Source organism: Polyergus mexicanus, unplaced genomic scaffold, assembly GCF_030449975.1.
Source record: "Polyergus mexicanus isolate NDT 795.1 unplaced genomic scaffold, iyPolMexi1.0 SCAF_2, whole genome shotgun sequence".
NCBI lineage: Eukaryota > Metazoa > Arthropoda > Insecta > Hymenoptera > Formicidae > Polyergus > Polyergus mexicanus.
The window spans coordinates 307,513-327,660 of NW_027223322.1; the positions used below are offsets into that span (position 1 = coordinate 307,513).

The following is a 20,148-nucleotide window of genomic DNA, read 5'->3' on the forward strand; positions in this document are numbered from 1 at the left end:
TTTTCATTTTCTTATTTGAATGTAATTACCAAATAATATCCAAATTTCGCACAAATGTTGGACGAGCGTGGGATGATTTTGAAGTGTACGACCAAGTTTCGAGACACCCCTGGATCGCTGGAATAACGTCAGCGACAGAAACCGCGGGAAGGACCCGATATGTTGCGCTTAGAATAGTTTGGAATATTAGGAGGTCGTGGCTCGCCCGACGTTGTAACTCATTAAGCCAATTAAAACCGGCCAAGTTCTTGCCGGTTGACGTCACGGATTTAGAACGCTGCGTTTCCTACTTTTTCCCAGGCTGGTTTCCATTCCGAGGACCGCGATCTTGCAGCTGTAGACGTAGTTAGTGGACGTAGAAAATGAGACGGAGCTAGATCGTGTTTAGAAATCGCTTGAAAAACGTGTACGCGACTCTTTATCGTTCGCCGGCATTCTCGATCGTCCGCGTAGCACGAGGTTTTAAAAATTGGCGTGATTATCATTTTCCATTAACGTAATGAATTCCCTATATCTTTCGATCTCGAATATATTTTCACGCGTTGCTCTTTTGTTAAAATTATAAATTGACAGTTATAATATATCATTAAGAATGTAATTGTCTATTTCTATCGAATGCGAGCAAATCTTCACGCTTTTCACGATACTCTCGATTGCGATAATGAGACATAAATACTGTTGTAAAGCATGTTATTAATATTATAATTTTCTATTAACGTATATATAATTGATTCTTTATTTTTGATACGAACGCGGACAGATTTTCGCGCGTTATCGATTTGCCTCGACGGATTCTCGGTTCAATTATCAGAGAAAGTTGCTAATAATCTTAATGTCACGGAAGCGAAGAAATTTCCAAACGATGGTCAAAGAGTTTAGCGATCGAGTACTACTTTTCCTGCTTTATCACGTGTTTATCAGTGCGCCATACTTATTACTCCGTTTTGGTGGTTTTATCATTGCCATCGGGAACATTGTGACGGGCCTCAAGAGGCTTTATAATTTGGCGATGAAACGCCTGGCCTTGATTCGATGATAGCCACACATGAAAGCCGAGGATGCACCTCGCAATCCTTGATCTCCCCGTAAAGAGACTCCTCGCGGGTTAATAAGAGAAGGAATCAATTTTTATTATCACAATTTTTATTATCATTTTATTATCAACATTTACATTTTAAAAATCTTTGCCACTTATATATGAATGCGACGAAACGCTCATTAAACGCTCAATCGCGAGATAACTGTATCTCGTTTCAATTTCGAATGAATTTTTCAGAGATATTAGCGAAATTAATTTTTCGACCGCTTGTTTTTCTTTGGAGGATCTCGTTTTAAATTTGTTCGCGAGGTCGATTTAAATTTTTATTACGAAATAATGAACGGGGTACTATAACTTTGTAGAAATCGATCGCTTCATTCAATTTTCCAATGTGAATAATTAATTCTTTTATTTCAAAGAATGTAGAGCTAAACATATTATTCATAAACGTTGAAGATTTAATTCTTTGATTACGATCAATTAGGGCAATTGAGATATACTGAATAGCCAATTCTAATAATCTTTTTATATTGAAATTGGTACCTACTAGATTGCTTTTAAATAATTACAAAATTGTAAACAAATATTGCAATTTAATATAATTATTATTAATATTTACGATTAATATTGTTAAGATTTTACGGTTTTATATTATATTTACATAAAACGTAAAAGACGATTAATTTGATATATTTACATGTAAAACATGGGTTTAGTTTAATCCACAAATGTACGAAGCGAACGATACGGTATGTTCGTTGGCAACCATAGCGACAAAACGATCGCACATACATTTTACATGACACGGTGGACATAATTTTTTGCGATTCGCGCGAGAGTTTTTAACGAGGGTTTATACGCGAGACACATCGACAGTTCGTCCGCAAGTACCTAAGGTACCGTTTCTCACACGCGTGATGCGTGACCCGTTAATATGCGCGACGACGTTCCATGCGCGCATCGAGCGCGATGCACTTTCACGGCGAGCGCGCTGCTCGCGCTCGACAAAAGGGGCGTCAAGCGGAAGAGAATCGTCTTCGCATTTAACCCCGTCGCCGCGAGAAACGGACATAAACCGCCGGCGAGAGAGATCGTTATTCGATCGTCGCAATAAAGTTGTGTTCACGATTTGCATACGCGAAAGTCATTGCTTCCAGATGCGCCGTCTGACCGCTGCACTCGCGAATTTTTGCATCGTATCATCAGGATGCTTCTTACGTTTATTATTTTCTGTCAATGTAAATTTTCCATATCTTGTTTTGTTTTTCCGGTTTCTAACATTAGATTTAAATTACATAAAATCTCTCTCTCTCTCGTGATTTTATTCTTAAAATATTACGAAAATTAGAATTTTAAACGAACATGTATATATAATATGTTCCGATTTTTATTTGACGAAGAATTTTCACGCTTTCCTGTGACTTTTATTGTATTTGCCAAATTTACAACTATATTTTGATTTTCTCCCAGCAGTCGGGATCTTTAGGGAAGATCCTAGGAAAGAATGAGACTTTTAGGGAAGAAATCCGTATATTTTATCAATTTAAGAAAATCTTTGAAACGATGACACTTTAATATTATTTCATGGATCAAAATAAAGATGACTGAAAAAAAAGATATGTCACAATTCTAAATACAAGCATCGAACGACATGCGAGGATTGATTTCAATGGATCACGGTCGGCGGATCCTTTCGGGAACACACAGTTGTTGTAATGATCCTCTTGATGTCGGAGCAGAAGCGTAACACGATTATACCCGGCGTGCCTCGTATCACAAGGGAATACAACGTATAATTTCCGTAGATGGCCGATAGAAAGCTGATGAAAGAGCCTTTGCAAGATCGGCCGATCCTTCACTACCCGGTAATGACCGGGCCGACACACGCCGTTCGATCCATCGTTCTTGATTCCAGATGACGGGAAAGTGTTTGCGATATGCTGATTGCATTTCGATGCATCTTGATTTCCCGTCATTATCGATGACCAACGTACAGCTCATCGTTTATTAATATTTCCTTTTAACTTAGATAGCGTCGATTAACGTTACAATAAGTTAAACAAAGAATAATTACGCATTAATATATATATATATACTATATGTGTATTAATATTTTACAAAACTATTTTATGACTTGCGAACAAATTGAATATTCATCCATCATTGGATTAGAAATAATTACATCGCGCGATTTACATAATAACAACCGAGTAAACGCGAATATCTGAACGAGGTAAACACGGTCGAGATCCGCGAGATTGCTTGAAGAAGAAAAGCCTCGGAGCGGTTTTCTCAAATGGATTTGATGAAATGACTGAAATCTCTCAGGTTTTTTTTTTTTTTTTTTTTTTACCACCGCTTTCAATCGGACGAGCCCGCAAGGCGAAAAAAGTATCGTATAAACTTCCGCCAGTACTAATAACGAGGAATAGCGATATTTTATTGCTAGACCGGTTGCAATAAACGTTGACACTCGTGCCATCGACTCGTAGAAAAAGCACGCCGACGAATCTCGACTTGTATTTCGATTGCGGTGCTTTTACGACTTGCATAACTCTTGAGTATCCTGTCGATTGCTTCCTTAATGATCAGATTTAGGCGACGTATTATGAGAAGCTCTCCTATGTAGAGGTAAATCGCGTCGCGATTTAAAATTACAAGTGAGATATAACGCATAATGAATATAATTACTTATGAGACATACCTCATGTTGAATAATTGAATAATTAAATTCTCTGGCGTTTAATCAATAATTAATTTTTTACAATTAATGTTCCATGTTGAGCATATTACGTGTTCTTATATCTAATATCACATATATAAATGTAATTATTATTTATATATACACATATGTACATATTCTCTCCTATTACTATGGACTTTAATAAATTTAAAGATGCGCTTACGATATTTTTTTTTTAGCGAAAATGCTACAAGAATTTATCATTTAATTTCTTACGCAACTTTTAATGCCTTATTGTTAAATCGCTATTATTCTTGTAGCCTTTTCTCTAGCATCCGTGATTGGTAAAAAAAAAAAAACATCTAGTAATTCTAGGACATCCCATGTAACTACATAATTGGATGAAATTACAGTTGTCGTTATCGCACTTTATAATAAGTGTTGAAACCCGTTGCCAGCGGGAATTCGTCATTTCGTGACCGTCGAGAAATATAGGAGGTGATCCTTCGTGCAGACAAATAAGACCCCGTCCACCGTGGACGCGTATGTCCACACACCTGAGATCCTTGGCATCGCGACACGCACGTTCCACGCGCCAATGAAGATCGGTTGGATTCCGATCGTGTAACCTCGCGCGACACCTTTCTTTTACGATCGATTGGACAGAAACATGGAAACATGTGGTTTATCAGAGAATAGTCATCGCACTGTGATAGTTAGTAATGTTCGCAAAATAGAGCACAAGTTCCGAGATAAAGAAAAGTGATAAATACAATAGAAAAACGTATATTGAAAATGTGATATATCAGTTATGTAAATATTTGACAGTAGAAATATCGACTACGTAAATACATATATTATCTTAATGTTAACAGAACTCTTTATAATTTATGTCGTGAAAAATGATGAAGAAATGTGAAGTCTGCTTTTGCCATTAGTTTATGTTTCAATGTGGAATCGATAATCGAGATGGGAAATTTGTGGCCGGTAATATGACGACGTAAAATATTACGATCGTCGCGGAAATTAATTAAGAGCCGAATAGTGGAGTTTCCATGTTATCCGTTACATGTGGGAAAATTAAATAGGATTGGTGGAACGAGAATTGATCAATATGTAAATAGCAATTTCCATCCGATCGATAGGTCACGCACATTTCATTCGACATTTCGATCTTAGATCTCACGCATTTAATGCCATGATAATACCTCTTATTAGCGTGTCGTTTAATGCGGATGTGATTGAGCAGTCAATTAATTAACATTGTATTTTTACTTCAATGTGATATATCATCGCGGCGAGAGAAGCATGCAAAATAGATTCCTCGACCAGCGCGAAAGCCAATATTATAAATTGCTGATCATCACGTGACTGATTGAGTTTGATTTCAGGCCGGACTGTATCTAGCGTAGAAATTTATCTGATTTATGCAGCAATTGGTGTTAATTAGTACCGCAATTAATTAACCGATTCAATAATTGCGAGCGGATTAAGCGGTACGCGCGAGCGCGAAAATCGTCGAACCGCCGAGATCGATTCTTCGAAATGAAATGCAATCTATTATTCGAACGCGAGTCGTTATTTATATGACAATTGAAACGTTACTTTAACTCGATTCGATCATTCTTTATCTCGAATCTTAAAGCTTTCGCGGCCGGTGCTTGATTAAGTTTTGAGTCATTGGACGAAACTATCGCGTGCCAAGGTGATAAGTTCTCCCTCTGATGTTCTCCCATCACATGATCTGTCATAATTATACGCTTTACATGCTCATAATTTTCTGGAGTCTTTTCGTGGCGATATTTTCTATAAATATAATACACGATTACACACAAGGAGAAATCAATTTAATTAGAATTGAATGTCCAAAACCTGCTCTTTTTCATTTGAGTCTTTGTTGATACATCCTGTATAAATTTATGAAAATGTTTTCAAGCTGCGAAAGTATAATTTGAAATAAAAAAAATTTAATTTGAATTATTTGTAATATTTGTAAAGAAATATCAATAGTCAATTTTCATGGGCATTAGAATATTGAAAACTATAGATTATTAAAAAAAAAAAAAAACACATTAAGATAAATATATTAATTGATTCTAGAATTTTTTCTCTTTTTTTATAATATCGTACACAAAATTATTTTTGCTGGGTGATAAATAATTCTATATACAAAGTACGAGAAGTAACGATTTTACGCTTGATTGAAGAAGAAAGAATATAAGTATAGAAAGTATGAGCTATAGGGTGAACAGCGTAATAAATACATGTTAAAATCACGTTTGTTACTCGAGTGTGAAAAAATGTCAAGATTTACTACCTTTAATTTAAATATTAATTTAAATTTACACACACTACCGGGAACTGTTGGCACTAGCCATACTTGGCGGATGTATCAACGATTTTGACGGGCGACAAGCTTCCTCGCTTAATGAACGACGCTGATATCTTTTTCAAGTTTTTTCTTATCCGAACTGGTTAATGATTTTTCTCATTTTAAGGAGGACGTTAAGCGCGACCGTGTATTTCACACGGTGAAATTGCAATCGGTGAAGTGATTTCCGTGTTACTTGCTAATTAATTCGTTTGACATTAACGTTTAAAATTAACCGTTCGACCGATGGATGAATAATTTAACAGCAATTATTGTTGACTGAGAATACGCTACACAACTTTATTCTATCGCCTAAAAAAAAGTTAAAACTTTCGAGACTTTCTTCTGACGAGCAGTCGTTTTTACTTGTCAGTGCATTCTCTATATGCAAGAATTTTATTTTTATATAAATTATATATAGTTGTATTTTTTTTATTTTTATGTGAAAAATTATTTCATATTTTATTTGTCAAGTAATCGAGATAATTAAAATTTACATGTCGCCTTTATCCTTGTATTAAGCAAGATTCGTTATTTATGTAGCATGTAAAATTTACGCTTGCACGACAGCCATAAATAATGCGAGTCGTTGCCAAATAATTTTCACTATCGATATCAGCGGCGACTTGACGGCCGGCGAGTGTTAATTTATTGTTTTCTAGCAACGTCAATCTCGTTGATTGTCGTTATCATCAGCGGATAGTCGGCCCACGCGGAGGCGAGAGAAAATTTTCCAGACGCGCTCGCGTCTAATCATTTCGCGCTACAAGAGCTATCTCGAGCAGGAAGAAAGTGCACCGCTAGAAGCTCGACGTGCGTGCTTTCACATAAATATCGGCTTGATAAATGTACCGGCCGAAGCGTTATGGATGGAGAATATTAGAATGGCATATGGCGATTGCGCGCCGATGGCCGCGCGCCATTGTAGGTATACAGCGGAGATTAAACGCGATTCCAATCAAGACGATTGACGCGCCCGCGCTTCCGCGTCCTTCGACGGAAACGTTGCCACCTCGATCCATCAACAATTACGGCGATTAAGATTCGCGCGAACAATCGGCCACACGGACGAAGAGAGTCATCGTTTTGTTAACTCGTTCGTAAGGATGCGTGAGATGCGTCCGGAAATAATCCGATATATAACGAGGTACAGACGATGCGATAAATTTTCATGATGAATAAAATGGCGATTAAGAATTGGTCTTCTAATTTTGCAGATCTATAATAACGTTATTAAATTAATGATGATACTTTTTGAATTTCTTATCTTTCATCTCTTCGACGATATACCCGTATCGTAAATAATTTATTCAAATTGGCTCATGCGTCTCCGACTAATTTTTTAAATCAAAATCGAGAAGCTTGAAGATGTTTAGATTTCGAAAAATTCTTTTTCGCGTTTTAGATATTAGTTAGAAAATTTCACGGCGCGTGCAATTCACTCCCACGTGGTAAATTGGTACAATAGGTATAAAGGTCAAGCTTTCAAACATGCTCATTGTGTTAACGGTTACAGTCGGATTATCCTCGAGACGAGTTCCTAATTGCTTTATGAGCATATCCGCCAACGCCGGGATTAACCTGTTGGAATAGACGGTCCCCGTGGATAGATCAAGGTATATCAAAGCCGCGAGAGATTGGTCGCCGATAGTAAATGGGTTGACACGTTCGAGACAGTTATATCCCGGTATCCCACGCAGCGCTCGGCTGCATTTAGCCCGCGGCGCACAATGTAACACCCGCGTAGGAACAATGGGAAGCTCGTGCGCGATGATTGATCGTCCAGCTGGATGCAGTCGTACCGGCTGAATGTACCCTCGAGATCTTCTCTACTGCCGTCTTATCTCGGCGGCTCTTCGTCTTACGCGGCCGACACGATGGACGATGCTCGTGGTGCATGTTGCCGCTGTCTCGATGAGTTTCGCTAAACTCGCTGGTTAGGCTAACTGCGTGCAACGGTGGTTTTGCGTACGCACGGCAGCCTATAAATTTCGCTCGCTCGTAAAAGTAGTTACGGTTTCTCGCTCTTCCTTTTACCGAGTCCCCATCATTATTCTCTAGCTTGTAAGAACTTTGATTGAAAAGTCATTTTTCCGTAATTTTTAATCCTTCGATTTCCAATGGCGCTTACCTCTTTTTTCTATTTATTTTTTGACCGAGTCAGAATTCCGAACGCAAATCGTATTTATCTTCTCGTTTTAATCAAGCTTATTCTTCCCATTCGGTATAATTTGATACGTCGATACGACGACTGAAGAGTCAGTTTCGTCCGGTCGCGGCTGTCTCGTGCGTATCGAGATCGCGTGGGTCGAGCTGCATCGAGGGACTTATGCAAATTCAATTTAACTCGCCTGTACAGAGCTGAAAGAGAGCTAGTGAGGCTCGGAGCTCGAAGATTCTACACATAGCGTATTATTATTTACAGATAAAAATTACGTGTTATGTGTAGAGAGATTATAACTTTTCATACAATAGCTTTTACTTTTTATCATTAAATATAGTATGTTAAATATTATATTGATTTTCCCGAATTACAGATATCTTGAGCGTAATCAAATTCTCAACTATATTCTCAAAATGGAGTGAAACATTAGATATGATGTATAAATATCGAAGTTTGTAGTTCTCTTCTTAATCATTTCGAATCATCGAGTTTAATCAATTTTATATTTTGATATCTATATTTTTAAGAGCGCAGAGTAAATTTTATATATTTTTATATAGCTAATTTTATATAACTTTTTTACATTAAACGCATTTTACAGTCTTGATTAGGATATATATGTTATGTTCACAATGACAGCGTGTAAGAATGCCTTGAAATTTGAAGAGACGAACAAAGATGCGATTGATAGCTAAATAAAACGAGAGAGCATGAGAGAAAGAAAGAGGAATGCACGTTGAAATCGGTTCGTCTTAAGTCGCGGCAGCTGGTCGGTTCCTTCATTTTATCTCGCATGACGAACATCAAGGACCGCCAGCCTCTCTCGCCTCTGTAACCGCTTCATTATATGCGCCATTTTAAAAATACGTTCCGCTGGTTAACTGTACGCGTGAAATATCCGCGCAAAGGTTACTCTCTATCGTCGACAAGATTTTGCGAGTTTCTCTTTAGCTTCGATCGAGGATCTACGTTTGAGCGATGTTTCCCGTTTAACTCGTTATACGCACGCATATGATGATGTTATTTTCACGAGTTATATTACGTTTTACCGAAGAGAGAAAAGAGAATGTCACTTGATGAGAAAGCTTTTGAGACAACGTAAGGTTTTTTTTAACGCCTTAAATTTTTAATTGTCTTCAGGAGGAAATTGGCGAGATAATCGAATCAGCTCCAACGACATCGCTTCGCACCACGGATGAACCAAAGTATTCGGCTCAGCCCGAAAAATCATTCAATTACGCGAATGAACCGTTCACTCCGAGATCCTTGCCGGCCACGAGGTCGCACGGCTTTGTACGGAGACAAAATTCGTTGACGAGGAGCGGCGAAGATATCGGCGATTGGTCGAATAGTATTCTCGCGGAATTCAATAACATAATTGCCAAGGAGATTAGCGAACTGACCAAAGAGAAAAAGAAGAAGGAAGCCGCGCGTAGCGACGACGACATCAGGGTGATACAATACAAGGAGTTGCTGAACGAATTCGGATTATCCGATAGCGAGAGTTCCGATCCAACGTCCAGCGGCGGACACGAACCTTCTCGGGATGAGGAGAATCTTCGAGATCGCAGAAACGGAAGACTGTTTGTTGACGACGATTGTTGCTGCCTATTAAATTCCGATTACGACGAGCCGCACGATCGAGTCATCCCGGAGGACAGGAAGAGCGACAGTCTGCCAGAGAATCTGCAAGACATCATCGGCAAGCGTGGTCGATTTCATACCACGGACGCACTGAGTTCCGACTACGACGAGCCCAGCAATTGTCTGCCGATGAATTCGATCAGGAGTCAGATCGATCGTATCACCTCTAGTCTACCGTCGAAGCTGGAGCGCGGGTGTACTCCGAAGGACGCGCGATTGAACTCTTGCCATGTACCAAAGACACCTGTAGGATTAAGCTCGAGGACCAATGAGAATATCATCGTGGACATTGGAAGCTCGTTCAGAAGCGCCGAGGAAGCGCCCGAAGAGGCCGCCGCGAAGTTGCCGCCACGACAACAATCCGAAAGAAAGATAAGCCCGCCTGTCAATTTGACAAGCCAGAAGCGTAGAAAGACAGCGCGATTGCAGAGGCTCCGACGTGGCACGGACGATCAAGAGACAATGGATCCCGATTACGACGACGTATTCGTGAACGAGGAGATCAGCGGCAGATCTAAATCCTTGGACAATCGCGTGCCAAAGTCGGCGCCCGTGACGCCGACCGAGGAAAAGAAACCACCATTCTCCAAGTTATTAAGAAAACGACACATTTCGATGTTTCACGAGAATTCGGACGATGTTATCCTGGTGAGCGTGTCCTCGCTACCGGATCAAGATTCGTTACGTCTAAGAAACGACAGGCGTCACGAGACGAAAAACGGCAAGATGAATTCGAAGGAAATGTTAACCAAAAAGAGGGCGATATCGCCGCTAACTCTACGCTCGGATATTACTGCGAAAAGACTATCGGAATCGGATAAAGATGTCAGGCAAGTTAGCCCGGTAGACTTGAAGAAGTTCTCTCTGGTGCGATCATGGGGTAACGACGTCGCGGTGAGTTGCGACTTGCCTGAAAATGACGACATCGAGGAGAATTGCGGGATCGAGAATGGAACCTTCGCCAAATTGGAGCACATTGACGTAAAGAAGATTATAGAAGAGCAGAACGCGAGAGCGGGATCCGTAAGTTTCAATATTGATTTCTATCATTAATTATTTTCTTGTTATTAATGTTGGAATTAATTATGTATTGTTTGTTATTATAACTCGTCGATATGCATATATATATGCATATCGACGAGATATCGAATATTTCAATAATTGTAATGAGAATTATAATTAACGGATAGATTTGCATATATATATATAATAGACTTTTAAATTATATATTGGTAAATAATATATTTTTAAATAATTAATTTTTAGATGCTAAAGATATATTTCACGATATGTATTATTTGTCCTGACACTTTTAAATCGGTATCAAATTGCCTTTGCATTTACAATACATGTACTTTAAATGACAGAAAGCGCGAGATTTGACTAGTTTATTTTATTCCACTCGCAGCTACCTATTTCTCTGCAATCCCTGTTGTCGAGGATACGAAATGGTTCGGGTTCCTGTTGCCCGAATAGTCCACCGATGGTGGATTCTCTCACTTGCTCCGACATGGCGACTCAAACCTCGCCAGCGATTTCGAGAAGTTCCAGCTTCACCTGGGTTAGCGATTGCGACTCTCCCCAAGGTAATTTCCGTATCATCCGAGTCCTTTACACGACCCGCTTGATATATATTCATAGGCTTATTTAACGTCCGTGAAATTTACTTCCGTTCTGGTTCTCCGTAATCCAGTACACGACTATTTCAGGAATTTCGATAATCGATGATTCACGTCTAATTAATTTTCTGCTTAGTCTTTGCATTCATTAAAGTTATATCTGTTTCGAATAATTTTTATGTATGTTTAAATGGCACAGAATGGGACGTTATAATTTTATATTTTATTCTTTCGATAACTTTTCTGTTGGAAAAATTATTTCTTTTAGTAGAAAATTGATAGATACACATTAAAAGATGCATACATATTATTTTGCTAATATCATTAATTAATTTAAAATTTTGAAATTTCTATTTTTACCGAAAAAAATAAAATAATTAAAATTTTAAAATAAAGATATATATATATAATTTAACAAAATAAATATATTTTGTAATGTAAGATATTGTGCTATTAAAGTTTAACATATATATTTCAATGGATATAATATAATAAAAATGAGACTAATATTGCAAATCTAATTATATAGTTCATTAAATCGCATTTTTTTTTCATTGTAGCCGAATCCCAATTGGATTCGCAGTCGTTGCAAGATGAAAGCACATTAGACCCAGTTTCTCCCCAAGACACCGTGGACGACGACAATAGATCCTCGTCGTCGTCCCAGGACCTCTTGCAGAGCATGGACGAGATTTCCTCCGGAAGTCTGTCGCCGGATACCGCTGACAGAGCATCTCCGCTCGAAAGCGGAATTGGAACAGCGAGTCCGCCCAGAAGCACAGATCGGCGCTTGACTAAACGTAAGATAAAAATACTTTGCTTTTGTCCTAAAAATTCAATTTAAAGAGAGATTGCCATATTTATATTTTTCTTAACATTTTCGTAACGTTTCATTTCGTCAAATACACAAATTATTCGTGATTTATAACATAATATTCATCATGATCCTCTTAACGTGGCTTGTAACAAAAAAATTCTTTTTTCGCTGCATTTTCGCGATTGCATTGTTGAATTTTATAATAATTGACATTTACTAAAATCGGTATATCCCGTGCTTGTCTCTCGTGTAGCGTCAACACCGAACAAATGCCATCGCAAAGAGACGTGGGAGCGAATCCGACGACGACCGTCGAAATTGAGTTCGCGAAATGACAAGAATTCGCAAGACGTATGGGTGAAACGCGAAAGCGTGCACACGCAAACGAAACAGAACGATGATCAGTACTCGCAAGATGCGGTGGACAGCAGTAGCGGCCTCGATGATTCCTTGCCGAGGATCAAGACACCCAGACCCACGAATTTACCGCTATGTGAGTCACGTTACAGCTATTATTTTATACTTTTTCTTTTCCCTTATTACGCGCGGTATATGAATTATTCATCCTGAAAATTTTACATTTTAAGGATTTTGCGTGTTGCATTAGTTTGCTTTTATATATTATAAATTCTAATCTAGCTGTGTTGGATTTCTTTTCGCAACAGGCTTGTCCACTACCGCGAGCAGTTCCTTGAGCTCGGGCGAATTGCTCGAAACGCCACCCCGAGCGCCGTCCTCGCCATCCGCGGCGAGTCTTCAACTGAAACCAGAACCTCTAGCCGTGGAGATGGGCGGAAAGAGCAGCAGCGCGCCGTTGTTGGAGAACAACGACGCCGGGAAAGCTAACGGGAAGGTGCCGGTGAGTTTCTTTTCTCTTTTTTCTTTCTGAGTTTTGAATAAATTCAAATAGTTGTAATATAGCGGAAAGGGTTAATTGATTAAAAAAAAATTTTTGTAACAGATATAAAATATTTTTTATTTTTAATCGGCTAAGTGTGACACGGATAATTAAAATTTATACGAATCTACCCGCTAATAGCTTTTCACGTAAAATGTTTACATGTGAAAAAGATCACGCATAATACGAGGTGCGGACAAAATAGATTAGAGCGTTCGACGTAATAATATACCATCTCGTTTTTATCCCGACTTATCCTCCTTTAATATGCGAGCGCGCGAGCTTACGTAAGCGAACATCGGTTGACGTCAAGTCACCGGTACGAAACGTCCCTTAAATAATATCGATAGCTAACTTGAGCGTGACTCGTAGAGAGCGAGAGGCTGGACGCTTACATCGGGTATCGTCCTAGACGCGACGGCGGACATTAATCGCGCGGCAGCGGAGCATGTACGACGTTATCGGAATATCGAGATTATCCGACGCGCAGGGTGTATCTCAGATATATATGTATACATATGCCTCTCCCTTCGGCCACGGCCGCGTTCGACGATCCGCTGTTTACGGACGATTATTAGTCTCTGCCCACGTGGTGCGCGTACGTCGTTTGACATTGATTATCGCGTCCCGTATGCTCTGCTTCGCATAATCCGTCGTGGATTGGGAGGAGTGTCGTAAGATCGACATTTTGTTACCGCGTTATGAGTCTCGGATTCCCTCTTTCTCGACAAGTATACTCACCTGTTTCACGAAAGACGAGAATTTCTTGCAAATCAGCTGATCGCGTAGGAACCGATCGAGCCAATCTGCTCGTTCAGCTAGGCGTGTGCGCGCTATTGATCTTCTATGATTAATCGCTTAAAGAAACAATTAATCCTCACGATTTCTGTGGGTAATTACGATACGAAAGATTGTTGACAAATTTTTGCGTAGAAGAGCGAGGTTATTGGAGAATATTATTAATAAGAAAAATTAGTTATTTGCTATTTAAAAAACTACTCGCTAATCTTTTATACTTATCATCGAATTTAAATTCTTTGATTCAATTAATTGAATTAAAATTTATGTTTGTGAATATGCCGTAGAACTTGCTCATAAAGCCACACAAATGTCATAATAATACGATACCTTAATACCTTAAAACGAAAAAATTATAAGTTTAAAGTATTAAATATAAAATTTACGTATAAATTTCTGATTAGCAGTTTAGCTTTAATCTTTTTGTAACATTTACATAAAAGAATGCAACTTCCAAGTGTTGAAGTTTACGTGTACTTCGTTATTCGATACATCTTTTATAAACTTTCTGTGAAAATAATTAACTTTGTCCACGGTAACGTCAGCAGAATTAGTTTCAACGCTATTTACTCCATTAACATGTACTGGAGCAATTTAAGTGCCTGAGTAAACGGATGACTAGTTAGATAGGTCGCGCTTATTGTTTTCTCGGCTCATGCTTTCCATCATTCTTCTCGTCTCGAGAATCCGTCCTTCTCTTCATGCACGACGAATATTGTGCAAGGTCAGTCTTTGACGGCAAAAGCGGCATTTCGCCTGAATGCACTTGGTGAGCCGGGAGAGAGAAGAAAGAGAAAGAGAGAGAGTGAGAGAGAGTCAAGTCAATATTCTATTTACCTCAAATATTTCGGGTGACAACCGGTAACGGGACGTAGTTTCGCATTCTGTATATGAAACCTATCGCGGCTCGACCTTTGACGCGCACATGCACGCGCGCATCTACGTATTTATATCTTGGTGGTTTTCGTTGGACAGTGGCCGCGTATGCAAATTATCAATGAAGTGTCAGTACACGAGGGGATTCGCGCTCGAGTGAGCATGTTGCCTCTCGGTAAACACCCATTGCACGAGGATGCGCGCGCGCGGAAGTCGCGCGTGAACACCCGGTACTGAATTGCCCGTGTTGGTGAGCGATCAAAGCTAATGGGGCAGCCAGCCGTGGCGGCGTATTAATCGGTTGGCATCCTCGGATCTTGAATATAGCCACGCCGTGTGGTCTATCGGGTACGCGTGCACTAAGGCCGTGGTGGAAAACTTGAGCTTCAAATGCATATCTGTCTCTCTCTTTTTTGGAGATTGTAAATGACGCACAATTGTTCTTTTCCGAATCAGCGTCCCTAACGAATTGAATGTGGAGCCAGAAATATTACGCTACTTTTACACTTAAATGAAAATTTATATATATTAATATCTGTAGATTTTTTTTCTCATTTATAGATACTCTAAAGAACAATTGAATCTCTTTTTAATATTCTTAGGTAAAATATTACGTTTATTTTATTGCGATTATATGAACGGAAGCGTTGCGAAATAAAATACAGATCAGAGATATTTATTTTTGAAACTGCCAAGATTGCAATGTGACGCACCTGTGTAAAATATGCTTCTCGGAATATAACGGTTCAAAAGAGATACATTTGTTTGAGACTACGGGGAAATTTTTAGTAAAAGTGTAGCGTATCTCTCTGCGTCACATTGTTTCATCTCATATCTCGTTTGTAGGCGAAATGATTCGCTCGAGGATCCCGGGAAACGATATAACTTTTGTTTGAGAGTTTCTCGCAGGTTTCGCTTTCAAGCCCGTTAGTTTAAGTCGTAAAAAATATAGTCCATTCGATCCTGTTTGAAAAAATATTTTACAGCCAGTCTACGATTTTTAAATATGATATCGATACCTGAGAGGAGATATCCATTACTTAATAACCGCGTATAATGGCGAAACGATTTCTTTTTCAAAATCATACATTTCGCTTCGTGATATCGCCTTTATTTTAGTTACACCTTGTTTGTACAATATTATTTCTATATATACATACATATATATATATATGACGAATCATATTTTAACGACAGTTTTAATAATTGAATTTCTAAAAATAACAATGAGATGATTATGCAAAGAACGTAAAAACGTAAAACTCTTGGAAGTCGTATAACAATATTGTACTTAATATTACCACTTTATCAACTTCTTAATTTTTACTTCATTCTTTTCATATTTGAATTTTACGCTTGTTAGTGATTCTGTGTTCGAAGGGAGATATATGATTGAGTGAACGATGCCTTTTTCGGAGCGAGAACGGTGTATCGCGTGTGTGAATTTTTAAGGGTAATTAAATACTTTTCATTTTTTTCGTGAATATTGGAGGAATATCGATCGATATATGGTATATATCCGCTCGATAGGGTACGACGTAGATAAGGTCACGGTTGTTTTCGAGGCCGACTCAATACCGTAAATGGGTCACGGTTCAATCGCGTCGATTATTATTTATCTTTCGTCGCTAGAAAATAAAATAAAATTAGAATCATCGATAAAAAGGATAACGATCGTGTCTTTTGTGTCTGCGCGTATTATCAGGCAATAAAACGTCTCCGCACTAGAGCCGACGAAGTTAAAGAACCGGTTCTCTTTTCCGATATAATAGTATAAAATTACGTTATCAGCTCTTAAACGATTAAATTAAATGCACACTAATATAATATCTATGTGTGCATAATCGTAATTAGGAATTCACTTGGAATCTCGAGACGTTTCAAATAGCGTACGTGCTGCGGTTCTTCGAAACGCCTATCTTACACCGAGATATAAAACAGGCTTTACTAGTTCATTAACTAGTCGTTAAACGAGAGAAGCAATTTATTTCGAGCGATCCTTTTACCGCGGCAATAGTTTGAGAAATACCGTCGTCGCGCGGCATATTTGACTGCAGTAAACGCATCGTTCTCGCTAAAGGTGCTCCTTTCGATCTTTTCTTTGCTTCGGTCCTGCAAGCACCGAAAGTATTTTTGCGCCAAATTTTCTCATGCCAATGATACGTTCTGTACTGTTTTCAGAGCTTGCAGCAGCAGCCGCGCTCGCAATCGGAACGGCAACTATCAGGTAAGCGAGAGAGAGAACGAAACGGCTATCCCACTCGATCGTACACGAATCGGTGCGTGCTCGAAGCCGATACTGTAACTAACAATACAGTACGTTCCCCGTAACTATTATATTACCAAGGAAAACTTTTAATGGTCGAAAGAACGAATCGATTTTAAAGCGATATTGATTGATAGCTTGATTATCGCGTGAGTGGGATTTGGCAAGAGAGTTCTGAAATCAAGCGAGAGTAGTTATTTCGATTTCTTATGTGTTAATTGAAATATGAAAATAATTTGAGCTATGCACGCATTTCATGCGCGATATATGACGACATTCGTATTTGGTGCTTAAAGAGAGATGGATACGTACGAAATGGAAACATAATCGTATTTAAAAACACTGAGAAATTATGAAATTAAAAGTTGCAGAAATTATATAGAAATATTTAATTACATACAAGATTTATCAGTTTTAAATTGCAAATTAAATAGGAATAAAAATGCTTCCTTTGGAATACATTATAATGTTGGCGAGTTCGGCATCTCTCGGCTCGCATCTGATTACATCTGAACGATAATTCGATCAGTTTACGACGCCAATTTGTCATTAATTTACGCCACCCGCATGGGATGCAAACGAGCCCGACACAAGCGAAAATGAATATTGACATCTTTGATCGCGCGAACGAGACGTACGAGGTGCGCTTGCGATCGAGATCGATAGGCCGATCTCTATCGAATAATATCGGCGAGCTGTGCATCCGATAACGAGTTTAGTGCGTAATCAATTTTCCCTCGCAACGCAATCGAATGCAATTTGCGACGTTGGAAACGGCGGAATTTTCGCCCTCGGACCGCCAATGATACACTAATGCGGTGTCTGGGTGTTCATTATATGAGGGGATTCCCCGACTAGACTTAATGCGCGTGTAATATTCTCAGTTACGCGGCACGAAATTAATTGAAGACATCCGTGTAATGTTCTCGCCGAGGTTTATCAAGTTTCGCTACTCTGTTGAGATTATCTCGAAATTACGCGTTCTTTGCATGGATATGCGTAGACATACATAGATACGATTCAGCGGTAATATCTTGCGCAATCTATTTCGTTAAATAATTTCTCTATTTTTTATTAGTAAGTAAAATAATATAATTTTTAAAATATAACAATTTTTTTTTAATATAATTTAATATTAATCAAATTTTTGTTATACACAAATTTATATTTTTTTCATATTTATTTTTAATAAATAATATATGATATATTATACATATATATATATATATATATATGTGTGTGTGTGAGAAATAAATGTACAAAAATGAGAGATACATGTGCGAGATAGTATAAAAGAAAGAAACAACTTTAATCGACTTCCCTACGGTAATGTAAAAATAATGATAGATGTCGAGAGTGACTTCCAATATCATCTTCTCCATCACGCTATATGAAAGTTCTATCGCTTCTTATCTAGAGCTCGTGCGTTCGTATTGTGTCGAATCCGATCGCGAAAGTTTAATTAATTATCGACGCGAACTAATTGCTTTCTCGCGCCGCGATCCTATGGCGCGACGTGATTATGAGTTCCGGTGTAGGTACACCCGAGATTAGTATGCATCTATGGATATGCAACCGGCGATGCACTTTCCTTTTCGCCCGCGGCGATTTAATCGGCATCGCGCTAATCGAATAAATCTTGCGATAGAAATATAGCGGATGAAAAGAAGCGACTCTCCGTGATGACTCGCGACAGAGTGGAAAATCAGCGATACCTCTGCCGCCTTAAACTAGAAAATTACTTCCCCTATATCGCGTCGCACATGATATTTATTACCTGATATAAAAATAAAAAGTTTGCGCCATATTTTCTTCAACGGTCAATGAAGAACTATCGATCTTTTTAACCGGATCGTGTAGTATAATACATTTTGTAATTTAATTGCAAATATCCGAATCTTTAAAATTATATATTTCAAAAGAGGAAAGATATCTAAAGAAATATTGAATTTTTTTATTTTTCATCAATTCTTTTCGTTAAGAGGGATTTACGATTAATTTTATAAAATAGTTTATTTCTTTTTAACATCGTGATTGTTCAAAATGAACATGATTTATCTGCATTGAAGAATAATATTCTTGAGGAATTTGGATAAAATTAATCATCTAAAAACATCTCTCGCATACAAATCTGAATCGCATTAATACAAAATTGGATTCGGCAATGTAAAAAAAAAAATAGAACAATACTATAGCGGATGGTAATGATAAGTGATTTGTTCCTCGCCTCTTCATTTTAACGATTCGAATTAATATCCGCTCGCGTATATTTACTATCGTTTTGATCTTTCCTCATAGCCAAACAAACGTGGCAGAGAAAATCGCGCTTAATTTACGCTGCGAAAAATAATCGGCGCAAAATAATTCGAAGCAATAAATTATTTCTAAGAATTTATAGCCGATGGCACTGCAGCCATGATTATGATTAACGATGATCAAGCTTACCGTTGATGTAAAAGTCCTGTTTCTCGTATTTAGATAGCGAAAATCACATTTTCATAAAATATTTTATACTTTCTACGATAATTTTATTTTAAAATGACACGTGGAAAGGAATATTATAATGTATAGAGCAATGGTTATATATAGGGTATAATTTCTTAATTTTAAATATATTTTGAATTACATATTGAATACATTCATGAATTACCGATTCAAAGATAGAAATTTAACTGTTTAATCTATGAAATTTATCACATTTTTCTCATGTGAATATTTATAACATCGTTTAGTACAACATTTAGCATTTATATGTTAAATCGAAAATGTTTTATTGATATATTATCTCTTTTAACGTGTCATCAATATTTCGAAATAATTACATAATGCATAATTTACATCAACATTTGTTGAATTTTGTTGTAATTCCATAAAATAAAATGGCCTTTAATTTGCTTTATATAAATGGCCTAGAAAGCCGCTAGTAGGATACATGAATAGGAGGAACTGGGACAAATGATAGTTTGAAAAGCG

The 20,148-nt window shown here is 38.0% G+C and overlaps 1 protein-coding gene across 5 annotated transcripts in view; it reads left to right on the forward strand.

Annotated features, from left to right (window-relative positions):
- Positions 1-20,148, forward strand: part of Cv-c (crossveinless c) — a 218,455-nt gene that overhangs the window by 61,859 nt on the left and 136,448 nt on the right. For all 5 annotated transcript variants that reach the window (XM_070312851.1, XM_070312870.1, XM_070312877.1 and 2 more), the window contains exons 3-8: positions 9,398-10,924; positions 11,310-11,487; positions 12,081-12,320; positions 12,591-12,830; positions 13,003-13,196; positions 17,091-17,136. In XM_070312851.1, the coding sequence (XP_070168952.1) occupies positions 9,398-10,924; positions 11,310-11,487; positions 12,081-12,320; positions 12,591-12,830; positions 13,003-13,196; positions 17,091-17,136 (2,425 nt within the window). The remainder of the gene's footprint in view (positions 1-9,397; positions 10,925-11,309; positions 11,488-12,080; positions 12,321-12,590; positions 12,831-13,002; positions 13,197-17,090; positions 17,137-20,148) is intronic.